The following is a 14,794-nucleotide window of genomic DNA, read 5'->3' as shown; positions in this document are numbered from 1 at the left end:
GTTCAGTCGTTTTGAACGTGTATTATTTGTTGCAAATGTTGTATTTCTAATTGTCTAAGATTAACATAAAATAAAAGACATGAATCAACTAGATTAGGCAAAATAAATTCTTAAACATGTGAACAACCATTTTTCTGCAATATCAATAATAATATTAAAAACATGAATGCTCTAGCAGTTGTGTTTTAAGCCAGGAACTTGTATGCACTTGTTAAAAAAAACTTATAAATTCAAACATCAATGTGCTGTAACCTTGTTTAAGTTAAAAATTTATATTTGAGTGAACTATTTTTTCAATATTTTAAACAATGTTAAACAGAATGTAGGAAACATTTTACAATGATGGGCTGGAGGACGTTTGGCTGCGTATGATTGAAGCCTTCAATGAAGAACATCTCAAAACAAGCGCCACACACACACACAAATACACACATCTTACACGCACATAGCATGCACACACCACACATGAAAACGCACACACACACACATGAAAACGCACACACACACACAAACACACACCTCACTCACATCATACTCAAACACACACACATCATACATGAACATACACAAATACAGACTACACCACACACACACACACACACACACACACACACACACACACACAACGCATACACACACACACACTACACCACACAGACACACACGCACGCACACACACACAGTTTGAACTTAAAGATATTCCTATTTTGCTGTTTCATAAATTAACATCCCGTCTGTGGCGAATTCAGATGATTGAATCATTTTTAAATTACTCACGTCAATTTCGGTCCCGAAATTTTTTGTCACGAATTATTATTTATTATTTTTTTTTTCAACATTTATTTTTATAAAAACTCAGGCGAGAATATTTTTTAGAAAGAATTTTTCGGGCCAAAGTTTGAAGTTTTTAACTACATTTAAATTCCTTTCCACCCTTTCATCATAAAAATTGTGATGTGATTGCCTTCAGAACTCACTTATTCAAATTTTTTAAAATTTAACATTTTTTTTTATAAATTCTCGTCTTAATTTTTATAACTTAAAAAAATTGTTCAACTTTAGCGTCGAAAAAATCAAATTAAATCAACCCATCAAAAAATAACCGTGAACCGAACGAAGAGAAATAGAAGAAAAATCAAACGTTTCCTTATACATAGATGATTAAAAAGTAAAAAATTGAAGAATTGCAACGGAAATGATGATCTCAAAAAGACGAGATTGTTTTCGCTAAACACGAGTGACTGAAAAGGTTTAAAATGATGGAATTACGACATGCACCTTACATGCCGAATCCTAAATAGCAAATTCTTTGATACTAAAGGGAATGCGAATGCTGCTTTATACCAATGTCTATTTCGATTGTCTGTCCATCAAGAATATATTTTTATTTTTCAATTGCAGTATTGAATCATCAGTTCCCCTCAACGATATAGTAATTTTTCTTCTGTTGGGTGTTGTGACGGTTTCCTGTTTGTTTAATTTTTTAGAGCTTAGTGGAAAGCTTTTCAAGTCATTCTTTACAGCAAATGTGTTGTGAGTGAATTACTGAGGTTTATTTAATTTTTATTTAATTGAATAAAATCAATTTCAATTGTTTTTATACAAAGAAGTGATTATCTCATCATTATCTCCTGCCAAAAACACAGATTGGACTTGAAAAAAAATTCATGTAAAATTTTGGTTCTGAAATAAGAATAAGTGGTTCGACAGCAATCAATCCAAAACTCTAACAAACCTATATACGCAATGCTAGTGCGTGCATGCAAAATATATCAGAACGTAGAGTTGTGTGGTTGTGGTAGCGCGGAAGTTCAATTGTTACCAAGTAAAAAAGTTTTGAAATAAAAGCAGCTTTGTGCTTCACAGAAATGTATGATGAAAACTTACGCAACAAACAAACAACAATAAACAAACATGCAAACATGCAAACAAACCAACAAGCAAACCAACAAGCAAACAAGCAGACAAACAAACGAACGAACAGACAAGAAGTTACGAACATTGCACGGAGAGTTGGACTTCGGTGTAGTTGTTGACCAGCAGACCAGGACCGCTGATGACTTGGCACCTCAGAACTGCCTTGTCGTGAGAGGGCTTCATCACCAAACGAACAAACCTGCGGGTGCATGCATCAGATTTGAAAAATGTGTGCGTTCTACTCAAGTTCATAATTGCGTGAGTGTGTTTGTATGTATGTGTGTGTGTTAGTTTGTGTGTGTTTGTATGTGTTTATTTGTATGTGTGTGTTTGTATGTGCGTGTGTTTGTTTGTGTGTGTAGTTGCATGTGTGTGTTTGTATGTATGTGTGTGTTTGTATGTTAAAACCAAAACATGATAAGTGACACTGAACCGTCAAACATCAAGTAACAAATGGATTAACACTTTGATTTGTCGTTAATTGTTGTTTGTATGTGTGTATGTATGTGTGTGTTTGTATGTATGTGCGTGTGTGCGTGTGCGTTAACATTCAGGTATGTTTGAGTATGTACGTTGATGTCTGAGTTATGCAGGAAGTGGAGAGAAGCTGACCAACCTGAAAACACTGCAGGACATCTTCCTCATGCCAGCCTGACCCAGAGTTGACAGTTCTTCCTGTTTGCGAGTGTTCATGTCGGTTGGCTCGTTTCAACGTTTGTGTGAAGAAAGAACTTTTTGTTATTTTCATCATAAATTTTGATTTATCTTGCGATCGAGTTGATAATAATGCGTTCATGTTTGTCGTGTAGGAATGTCACTACCTGTGACATTCCTTGTGACAATTGTAATAGATTGTAAGGAAAAAATGTTAAACGTCAGCGAGTTTTTTTTCACTCAAAATTATTATTTTGATTAATAAAAATCTATAAATGCCATGAAATAAAAATCTTCATAGTGGTCGGTATTGTCATATTAATTAAACATAGCAGCAGTAGGTTGCTAGTCGTGAAGGAACCTCGACAGACACAAGCGACCACAGTAGCCAAATTAACATTTGAAGACTTCAGGGCAGACAGACAAATAGATCGGCTTTCCATAAATTGGGCCTCACATCACAATCACGCCAGTAAACCTATCTTTACGATTGCCACTGAGACCAACTCTCGCGCAATTATCATGCCATCACTGCTTCCGATTGAAATTATTCATGGGCTTCCTGTGCGTTTGCTTGTGTTGCTGTCTGCTTACTTGTGCGTACACACCACACATACCACACACACACACACACACACACACACATACGCGCCACACACACATCACATACATACACACACACACAGTTAACTGATTTTATTCAGATGTTTGACTGTTTAGTGTCACTCATCGCTGATTTGGTTTTAACACACACACACACACATCACATACATACACACACCAAATACATACACACACATCACATACACACATACACACACACATCACATACACACATACATACACACATCACATACATACACACACATACATACATACACACACATTTGCACATCACACATACACACACACACACACATCACATATACACACATACACACACCACATACACACACCACATACACACACACATATACACACATACATACATACATACACATACACACACCACACATATCCGTATAATGAACGTGTACTGACGGCTTTTAGTTGGATAACGCATTCCACCCACCACTGAATATAAACTTCTAACTAAATCATCCAAACAGCAGCAAACACTTTTCAAGAAGTTTAGACTTGAAAAAAAAACCGTTTATAAGTTTTGTTTGTGTTTAATTTTTCAATATGCTCATTACGGACGTTGTATTAGCAGCTTCCAGGTTGTATATGCATGTGCATGTTTTGTACGGTTGAATAAATTGGCTGGGTGGAAAGACTTAATAAGCCGGTGTGCTCAAACTCTTACAAGTTTTCAATTGCATTTAATAAAGAAGAATGAGTCTTTTTTTGTGATATAAGATTTGAATTTGGTTGCTATATATTTGTTTTTCTGTTTTTTATACTTAACAAGTCTTCACACAAACCCACTCTTTCATTTCTAATATAAACTTTTTCTCTTCAATAATTATTCGTCGCGAAATGATAAACAAGTAAGTGTTTGCATAAAATGAAGTTCTCGGTTAGTTTAATTAGTTCCCATACAAATCAATTTTTTTCATTTCTGGTCTGCTTTTGAATTCATTATGTTTAATAAAATTTTGTGTTGTTATTTTTAAATTTTAAGTTAAAATTTAGGCCAATATTTGATTTATGATATATAACCAACTTTGATACATAATATAATATGTACTATAATAAAATAAAATGATATGTATTTATAGATATATAAACACTAAACTTTTACATTTGGTAACGCCCTGTTTTCAAAATATCTCTTCTTATTCCATTTTGAAATTTAACAAGCACAGCAGTGGAGGCGAGCATTTAGCAAACTTCTAACCCTCAGCTAATATAATACAATGGTGTAAGAAGCGTTCATCATGGTGAAACAAAAACCTGACTGCTTTATAGCCGTAGTACTTTGGCTCACCCACCGCGCGCATTTTCTCATTTAACACTTTACTAAAAAGCGAGGGCAGCATAGATGACTTTGAAATATCATAGTTTGAAAATATTGAATGTTGGCCATTTGTGTGATGACGCAAATCGCCGCTGCATAGTGACGTCAGCAGGAAACGTTTTAAAGTTCAAAGTTCAAGTTTTATAATTTAGTTTCCTATGATAAAATGTAAGCACTAGAGAAAGAATTTAATTTGCACTAGTTAAGTTTGTTCCAACGAGCCAGAGAATAAATTAAAAACATTATTTCCTTCTTTATAAGAGCTTACGTTTTCATAAAATTATAAAATGATGATCAAAAAAGAAAGGTTTTCAACGTGTTGCAATATTTCGCTCCTTAATGACTCGCTCACGTCAGTTATAATTGCGTACGACGAGTTCGTACGCTGAAGATGTTGCGTGCATTCAAACATTGTCGGCAGGTCAAGTAGCATCTAATTGCGCTTTCATTCATAAACTATGAGCAAGCGTTTCAGGGAGTGCGTGTGTGTTGTGATTGTATGTATGAATGTTTGCACGTGTAGGTGAATGTTTGTACGTGTAGGTGAATGTTTGTACATGTAGATGAATGATTGCACGTGTATGTGAATGTTTGTACGTGCATGCAAATGTTTGTACATGTTACCATGTGCTTGGTTGCTTATATATTTTAGATATTTGTTAGTTTGTTTGTGTGTGTGCATGTCCAATCCATATTAACTTAAAATTTTGCCCACCTACATAGAAGCAATGATGAAACTTTTCAGAACATGATTATGAAGCTTGTTTGCAAGAGACACACATAGGTACATTAACACTTCTCACACACAATCAAGCACTCAAATGTAGAATAAGAACATGAAAACCATCTTATTCATTTGTTTGAATAACAAACAGACAAACTAACAAACAACCTACAGGCAAACAGACCAACATATAAACAAACTAGCAGACTAACAGGCAAACAAACAAACAAATAAATTAACTAACAGGCAAAAAGTCAAACAAACAAATGATCAAACAAACAAAGATAAACAACGAATATAAAAAAAGACCAACCCGACTTGACCCAACGACGGAGGTCAACTCATTGCCCCCCAGGAAGAACGCCATGTGGGGGTGAGGGCAGGAGGAGTTGGACTGGCACTGGAAGACCAGGCTCTGGTTCTCATTTACCGTCAGGCGCTTCTCTGGTGGAATTTTCATCATAGTCGTCGTCAAATTCAGAAGGTAGAGTTCACCTGGTCAAAGTGGTGGTGGTGGTGGTGATGGTGGTAGAAATAATTATAGGAGGTAACGATTTTGATGGTGGTGATGATGATGGTGATGCTGGCAATAATTATAGGAAATGATAATTTTGACGATGATGGTGGTGGAGATGATGATGGTGATGATGGTTGTAGGCGAGAATGATGATGATGGTGATGTTTCCGATTATGATTACAATGGTGGTTGTAATCCTAATTTGGAAATTTGCTACATCGGTTACTTTAATTTGCGAGTAATTAAATAATTGGCATAAGGGGATAATTGGCTGAAAATTAATTAATTGATTGACGTATTTGTTATTGTGAAGACGTTTTTAATGCAACCAAATGAGATTAGTTCGTTTAATTTGCGTTAAGTGTGTATCTGGCTTTCAAAACTCAGTACCACAAAACTTGATCTTTAAAAAATGAGAAGTTTTTGTGTAATTCATATTCAATCATTAATATTTTATATTATATTTTCAATAAATTGTTTCAATTGAATAAGTACAAAATTTATTGCTCACAAAATGTAAAAAATGTGACAACATTTACAGAAGCGTTAGCATGAGTTTGTGCTGTCAAAAGTTACGAGCGTGAATTAAAAACTTCTATGTTCTCGCTCTTCAAAAGAGTAATTTCGATGATATGATAAAATAGAACAAAATTAAGAACTGTGCAATTAAGTACAAAATTTTAAAGTTAAAATCTGGAAAAATGAAATTTTGTACATGGAATTGAAATGTATACACTGATAGGTTCAATAATTTCTCTTGAGACATCGTTCATCTCGGAAAAATTTTATCTTAAAGTTTGGAAAATTCAAGTCCAAATTATTGAAAGTTTATGTAAATTTTACTGACTTTGAGATAACAAAAAATTTGATGTATTTTACTGAGCTGAATCCAGGAAGCCCCTCAAATCAATTTCCCTCTCTCTTTCTCTCTTGTGTAATATAAAATTTTTTCGTCACCAAAATATTAACAACATTTTACAACAAAATGTTAAGGTTGTATTTTAGTGTACTATCTTGTGCACTTCCTATCATCGTAACTAGCAATTAGGGTGGCAACATGTAGAAATAGAAAAGTTGAAAATGCAATTGAAAAGGCATGGAAGGATTGATCAATTGATACGCTAAATACTCAGAGGTGAATGTATTATAGTAAGATTTTTTTAACAACACGACAGCGTTCACTTTATTGAAGAATCTTGCAAAATAAGACAGATTTAAGAAAAGACATTTAAAACCGTTTGAAAGGATCCTACAGAATGTTTCATTACTAACTTGTTTAAAATGATTTATAGATCCAAAAAAAATTATTGCTCTTTTGCTGAAAAAATTTGGATAATTTAGAAAAAAATTGATAATAATATAATTTTATAATATTAACTCAATGAGCCAAAGAACAAGCAAAATTATTTAAATAGAGATTGAACATATTCCAGTGATAAACCGTTTTAAATTTAAATTATCATTATTACTTTTTGAGATTAGGTTCGTAACTCAAGTTGGAAGAAATAACACAATCAGATCGTTCTTAAAAGATGTTTATTTCCTTAACTTTTTTTTATTAGAGCTGTTCATTATTGAGTACAACAATGTTTTTAGTTTTTTAGTACATTTACCGTACTTACTTATATAATATCGGTTTTTCGCTTTTAACTTTTCCAATTATTGATTATCTTCTTTAAAACTGTCTACACAAGCACTCGAAAAAGGCGAACCGAAGATGAAAAGAGAACAGAGAGGATTAGATGCCACACCTGCACATGTCATCACGTGATAGGTCTTCACGCCGCGTGACATCACAACGCATCACGTGACGCAATCTCGTGACATCACACCACGTGACATCACATCTCGTGACATCATACAACCTAACACCATACCCCGAGATATTACACCACGTGACATCAAACCACGTGACATCACATCACGAGACATCACATCACGTGACATCACATCACATCACGAGACACCACATCACGTGACATCACATCACGTGACATCACATCACGTGATATCGCACTAAGTTTTATTGTATCGCACACATAGCAAACTCTACATCGTCAGTGAGTTCGTTTGCTACTAACGCCTGCGCCTTATCGGTTAATAAAACCTCGATGTGCACCAATTTTTTTATTGGTGAATCTGGCTGGTTTTGTAACATTTGTTTTCGTCTGGTTTACTGTAGTATCAATATTTAATTTATATAATTATCATATTTCATGCTAATTAAAAAAGGAAAATAAATTCCAAATGACATAAGTTGGAAGTAAGAGATACTGGGAATATTTCATGGCTTATACTGGATTCAAATTGGGATCGTTATTTTATTAATGTTGGTGCCTACATTATTGGGACAATGAAGTCGTCATCATCATCAACATCATTCCGACTTTAATGTTGATACTATTGACATCATCATCATTATCATCATCGTCGTTGTCTTCATCATCGTCATCATCATCATCACCTTCATCATCATCGTCAACATATGGCCTCATTATTAAAAGGTCATGAGGAACAATATAACTATCATTTTCTTTTTCATCATCATCATCATCACTATCATTATCACCATCACTGCTATTATCATCATCAATATCGTCATCTTCATCATTTTGAACGATAACAACATCATCATCGTCATCATCAACATCATCATCGTCATCATCATCGTAATTTTAATCAATATATTGTGTCTCGACTTTAGCCATCCATCAATCTCTCACACCTTGCGTCACTTCAATAGGCCGTGATGAGGACGACGATCATGAAGACGAGGACGGTAATGATGATGATTATGAAGATGATGATGGTGATGATGATTGTGATGAGGATGATGATGATATTGAGGAGACGGATAATGATGACGTCATTTTGATGATGATGAAGATGATGATAATGATTATGAAGAGGATGATGGTGATGATGATGGTGATGATTATGATGGTGATGATTATGATGGTGATGATTATGATGGTGATGATTATGATGGTGATGATTATGATGGTGATGATTATGATGGTGATGATTATGATGGTGATGATTATGATGGTGATGATTATGATGGTGATGATTATGATGGTGATGATTATGATGGTGATGATTATGATGGTGATGATTATGATGGTGATGATTATGATGGTGATGATTATGATAGTGATGATTATGATGTCGATGATGATGATGATGGTGAGGCGGGTGATAACAATGATGAAGAAGGAAGGAGACAGTAGTGACGATGATAATGACGATGATGTTATGTTCCATTGATGATGAGATTGATAGCAATGAAAACAATGATGGTGCTGCTTATGATAATAATACTGACATACTAAAGATCTTTCTGTTATATTCTTAAGTAAATGGACGTTTTTCTGGTTAATTGTAGCACGCTGATTTCAAATCTGTATTCAGTTCGTTCGTATCGCACCAAATTTTTGAGAAAAAATAAACTTCAGCTGATGTTCCACTCACATTCATCAGTTAATAATAATTAAAATTTGCAGTATCTACTAGTTGAACAAAATGATGGAAGCATTGTTCAGAGTTGAATGAATTTTTCTACATTTTTGTCATTGGAACTCCATTGACGAATGAATCAACGTCCAAAATATTTTTGACGAATTTGTGGGAAAAAAAAACTTTATTTAAAATTTTGAATGAACATGATACCGTAAGGAGGTTGATGTTTTGAAAGTATTTAGGAGTGTTTCACTCAGGCGGACAACGAACATCTCGCACGTGAAAAACGCATTGAAAAGCATATGTACATACAAACGCAGGGGCCAATTTATGTGAATCGGAAAGCCATGGATATCAGCACTTGAACAACCATTTTTTAGCTATTTTTTAATGTACGTACCCAACTACCCAACATATATTTTATTAAGTAATTTTTAAACATTTTTAGACATTACTTCGCCAACTTACTTTAAAATCTCTCTCAAAAAAATTAAATTTTGACCTCTCTTGCCCAAGTTCTCCCTCGTCAAAGTTGATAAATCAACCCTCGTACAAACGCGTATACACATACACGCACACACACACATACTCACACATACATACACACACATACATACACACACACACGCACACACACATATATATATATATATATATATATACACACTCCCACATAACTCCCTACAAAATTTAAAGTAAACATATCTAATAATATACAATACACACTCATTCAAACAAACAAAATACAAACAAACGAACATATATAAATACAAACAAACATACCAACAAACAAACAAACATACACAAACAAACAAAAATACGTACATACTTACATACCAACAAACAAACAAACAAACAACCAAATAAACAAACAAAAAAACAAACAAACATACATAAAAACAAACATACATACAAACAAAAAAACAAACAAACATACAAAGAAAGAAACAAACAAACAAACATACATACAAACAATCAAAGAAACAAACAAACAAACAAATAAACAAACAAAAAAACAAACAAACATACATACAAACAATCAAACAAACATACAAACAAACAAACAAACAAACAAACACAGCCACCAACGCACCAGCAATGTGTAGAACATGTGTGACTTGATTGAGCACCACGGTGTCCTTCCCCCTCACTTCACATGTGTAATTGCCTGCGTCTTCCAGACTAACATCTAGAGGTGTGGTAGAGGTCAAGGGCCGAGGCGTGGAAGTTGAAATTGTGAAAATGTTCACAGTGAGGTTGGAAAATATTCGTTTTATTATATTTTTTGTATAAATAAATTTTCATCTATTTATAATTTATTTTTATAAATTTAGAATGATTCATCTCTTTGGATTTTTAACATCAAAAAGATATCGTCATCCATTAGCAGCATGAGTATGATGGTCATCACATGATGGATGTAATTTTTTTTGAAGTAAAACTATTAAAATCTACAGAGACGAAAATTTTATTCGTGTTGAATTTTTGAAAAAAAATTTGAAATTAATGATAATGGTTGAAAAAAAGAAATATAAAGACACTAGACAAGAAACCAAAATAATTAAATTTAATCACGTTAGTTGTTAGTTGGATTTATTTAACAGTTGAAATTGAAAACATCAAACAAAATTCTTATAATAGAGTTAAGATTTATAAAATAAGGCAATAGTGAAGACGATAAGTCAGTATCTGATTGAACTTATCATTACAATCGTCCGATGCATAAATAAGTTTTTTTTTTAATTCCATTCATTCACAAAAAAAATGAAGAATAAAGAATAAGTTTAAAATGAAAATTCAACAACATCCAAACATTTTGCTAAAAGAGCAAACAGTTTGAGAAAAAATTAGCAACAAATAACAACTTTGCATTGCAACATGTTAAGTGACTATATCTCAACAACAACAACAATATCAACAACAACAGCAACAACATCAACAACAACAACAACAATAACAACAACAACAACAACATGAACGACATCAGTGACTTTTGATAGTTAGAGTTGATGTGAAGCGGTTGTCTAGATTGCTGACGAACATGGTCTGGACACGTTTGACTGGAGTGTTGAAGGGCTTCTCAATGACAATCTGGTTGTTCATGCGGGTCACTTCAGCTGCAGGTGTCGTCGTCATCGTAGTGGTGGTTGTTGTGGTGGCGTTTGTTGTGAAAGTTGTGTGGTAGTGGTGGTTGATGGCTGGTGTGCTTTTGGTGGTTGTTGGTGGCTGTGTAGAGCTGCAGTGGCTTGAGCAGTTTTGATGGTTGTAAGGATGATAAGTGTTGTATTGGATATGATTGTATTGGATATGACTCCAAAAAATGTAGGTAAAATTATGTGAATGTGAAATATAATATTAAAAAAAACTGACAAAGTTGAATTTTGAACCAGAGGACAGGATTGTTAAACGGCACGAAGTCCAGCAGGTGAAACTCGCACTGCATGCGAGCGTTGTCGCCTACCACCAAGTTCATCACCTGCGTTACCGACAACATCGTCACTGGTGACGTCATCGTCGAATCTGATGGCGTCAACGAGTAGGGGGTGGAGGGGGAGAGGGACGACGGCGGACCAGCCGGAAGGGGGTGCAGATGTTTGGTGGAGGAATGTCTTTCTGTAAAAGATGATGGAATTTGTTGTAATGGAGGTGAATGGTTAATTATAACCATTAAATTGTCAAAAATATTTTGTGATGTTAGAAAACACGATATATTTTTATTCAAAAAGTTGGAATTTTTTATAAACACTCAAAGTTAATATTTTGGTCAGAGTATAGACAGTTTATAAAACTTTAAAATTTGTTAAAATATCACATGCAGCCGTCAAAACAAAACAAGAAGCATTGGAGTGTTAAAATTTTTAATTCTTAAATAATAATTTTAATCTCATTAAATCGTATCGTAAACTGTTTAAAAAAAAAAACTTACAACACCAAACAAAAGCCTGAAACACGCCGTAAAGCAAACCAAACACGACACGACACACAAAACTAGAAATGATAATTTATCCACAGTTAGAAACAAGCACAACACAACCAGACAAAACCGAAAACTCACTCAGCCTAACATACAAACGCAGGCACAGAAATCCAGACAGCACAACAGACAATAAAACAAAGGAGGGTATGAATTATTTAGTTGCCGCCTGACAAACGGTTGTCATTCCAGGGTAGGATGAATAGATGTCCTCTCAAATGAACTGGACTGAACAACATACTAGACGGTCTCAATTTTTTCAAACAGGTTAATTTATGTGAAAGTACAAAACGTGTTACAAATCAACATGAAAGAGAAACAAAAAAAGTGCAAAATTATATTATATTTTATTCTGCTGGGTATATATATATATATATATATATGGGTATATATATATACATATATATATATATATATGGGTATGAATATATATATATATATATATATATATCATATCTAATATATATATATATCATATCTAATATATATATATATATATCATATCTAATATATGTTCAGCAGAATTTATTTAAAGTGTGCTTTCAATTCTCAACTGTTACTTTTATTCAAATTGTTTATACATTTTGTTTGTAAGTCGTTTTATTTAATGATATGGGACTGAATCTGAGTAACTAAGTCATTATTACTATTTATTATAAAATAAAAATATTAACTAGAATAACTTTATTCATTGGCAAGCGGGTTCATTAAAACTATTTTGAAATCAAAATATAGATTATCTATTTGGAGAGAGTCCCCATGTATAGAGCCTCTCTCGTGAGAGTTTCAGTTGATGATGGGGTTTCTCGAGGTAACGTGTCAGGTCTAAAAATGTATGCTACCAGCAGAAACTAGGCATTTCAGTGAAAAAAAGTTTATCTACAATTTTGAAAAAAATTTAAAAAAAAAACTTGATTGAAGCATAATTTCTCAAAATTAATGTTGAAAGTACTTGAAGCTCTTTGGTGAACGTTCGTCATATACATACATAACAATACAATTTTTTTATAAAACAACTATGTGAAAAATGATAAAAATAACGACATTGCATACCTAAAAAATATACCCCTGAAACATCAATCTACAAATATTTAGCAAAACCTGCAATAAAAAAAGATCCCATCTGCTTCTAGTCATTTGTTTCATTTTGTGTTCATCAGATTTTACTAGCAATCAAAAAACATTTCTAGAAAATTGAGTTATCTTGAATAAAATTAATAACCACCAATTTAAAAATGCCACCGAGAGCACAATTTTATGGCGCATTTTATTAATTCTTTCAACCAACATTACTTACGTCTACGTTACATTCAGGTTAATATTAATAGATATAATTAATATTAATATTCAAGCAGGAACAGATATGCAAGCGCAAGTAAAAACGTCGAAAATTTTGAATTCTTTTTGCTAAAATGTAACACTTTTGCATAAACCTCCATCATAGCATACTTCACGACGCGAAGATAATGAAAAAATATTGCACTCACATTCATTGAACGTTCCATGGATTTTTTGGACTTCACACGAACACGTAAATAATGCACAGACAGTTACGCAAACACGCACGCAATTCAAAAACACGCAAACACACACGCACGTATTTGTGTGCAGAAACTCATAGGCACACTGTAAATTTCTTGTACGTTAATGTGTTTGTGTGTGTGTCTGTGTGTTTGTGTGTGTGTCTAAGCAGCATAGAGATTTCTAGGATAGATAGATATCTCAGTGATATGATACGAGTTGCTTATCTGAGTATCATGCGTGAATGATTCATCAAGGTGTATGGGCTGAGGTTCTCAGACAATGTTTCTACTGTTGTCAGCATTTCATTGGAAGTTATCTGCATGTAATTTCTTGTTTCATTTATTATTCATTTTTATTAGGAAGTGAATAAAATATGAGTTGAAGTTTTTCCTATTTTTAGTTTTCCATAAAATATTTCACAAAAATAAAGTTAGCACAATATTTGAAAAATAATCTAAAAAATTTAACTGACAATCATTTTTCGGCAATTTTGGTTTAATTTTTTAATCATGTTTGAAAAAAGTCATCGTTAAACCATTGAAACTAGCTTTTTGTAAAATAAAAAGTTTCGAGAAATAATAAAGGCTAGAAAATAATTAAGAATATTTATATAAAATTTGTAATTTATTAATTACAATCTTGTTAAATCGTATTCAAAGTCATCAGCAGAGACAAGTGTCAATTTGTGTGGATGGTGCATGGTCACTCATGCAGCAAATTACTTCTTTCTATAAGCTGAACACGAACGAATTTGCATATTCTCTGCTGACTTGTTCATGGGAACAAACAAAGTTTTTCATTCGTGCAACGTTTCATCTGTACGATAACACAAGAACGTTTTTATAGGTAATGCCTGTTAAAATTTTATAAACAAGAAAAAGTCCATAAAGTTTTAATGAATATTCGTCTCACGCGTTTATCACGGATATTTGTCAACCATGTTGCAAAATTAAAAACAATTCTATTAAGTCAACGGTGGAAAATGAACTACATACCAACACAAAATAAAATCAACAAAAGGACGCTGGTTTACTCGCAGAATGTTTCAAGTGTGGCATGTTAACA

At 33.3% G+C, this 14,794-nt stretch overlaps 1 protein-coding gene across 1 annotated transcript; it reads right to left on the bottom strand.

Moving 5' to 3' along the window:
- Window positions 1-1,992: 1,992 nt before the first annotated feature.
- On the bottom strand, window positions 1,993-6,545 carry HELRODRAFT_174020 (hypothetical protein; the record flags this gene model as incomplete). Its single annotated transcript, XM_009020574.1, has 4 exons — window positions 1,993-2,116; window positions 2,534-2,592; window positions 5,569-5,750; window positions 6,488-6,545. The coding sequence occupies 4 exons, from the start codon at window positions 6,543-6,545 to the stop codon at window positions 1,993-1,995; spliced, it is 423 nt and encodes a 140-aa protein (XP_009018822.1).
- Window positions 6,546-14,794: the final 8,249 nt, after the last annotated feature.

The sequence above is a fragment of the Helobdella robusta genome, assembly GCF_000326865.2.
Source record: "Helobdella robusta unplaced genomic scaffold HELROscaffold_28, whole genome shotgun sequence".
NCBI classification, from domain to species: Eukaryota; Metazoa; Annelida; class Clitellata; order Rhynchobdellida; family Glossiphoniidae; genus Helobdella; species Helobdella robusta.
The sequence above is the reverse complement of the archived record's forward strand: the minus strand, read 5'-3'. Positions and strand labels throughout refer to the sequence as shown.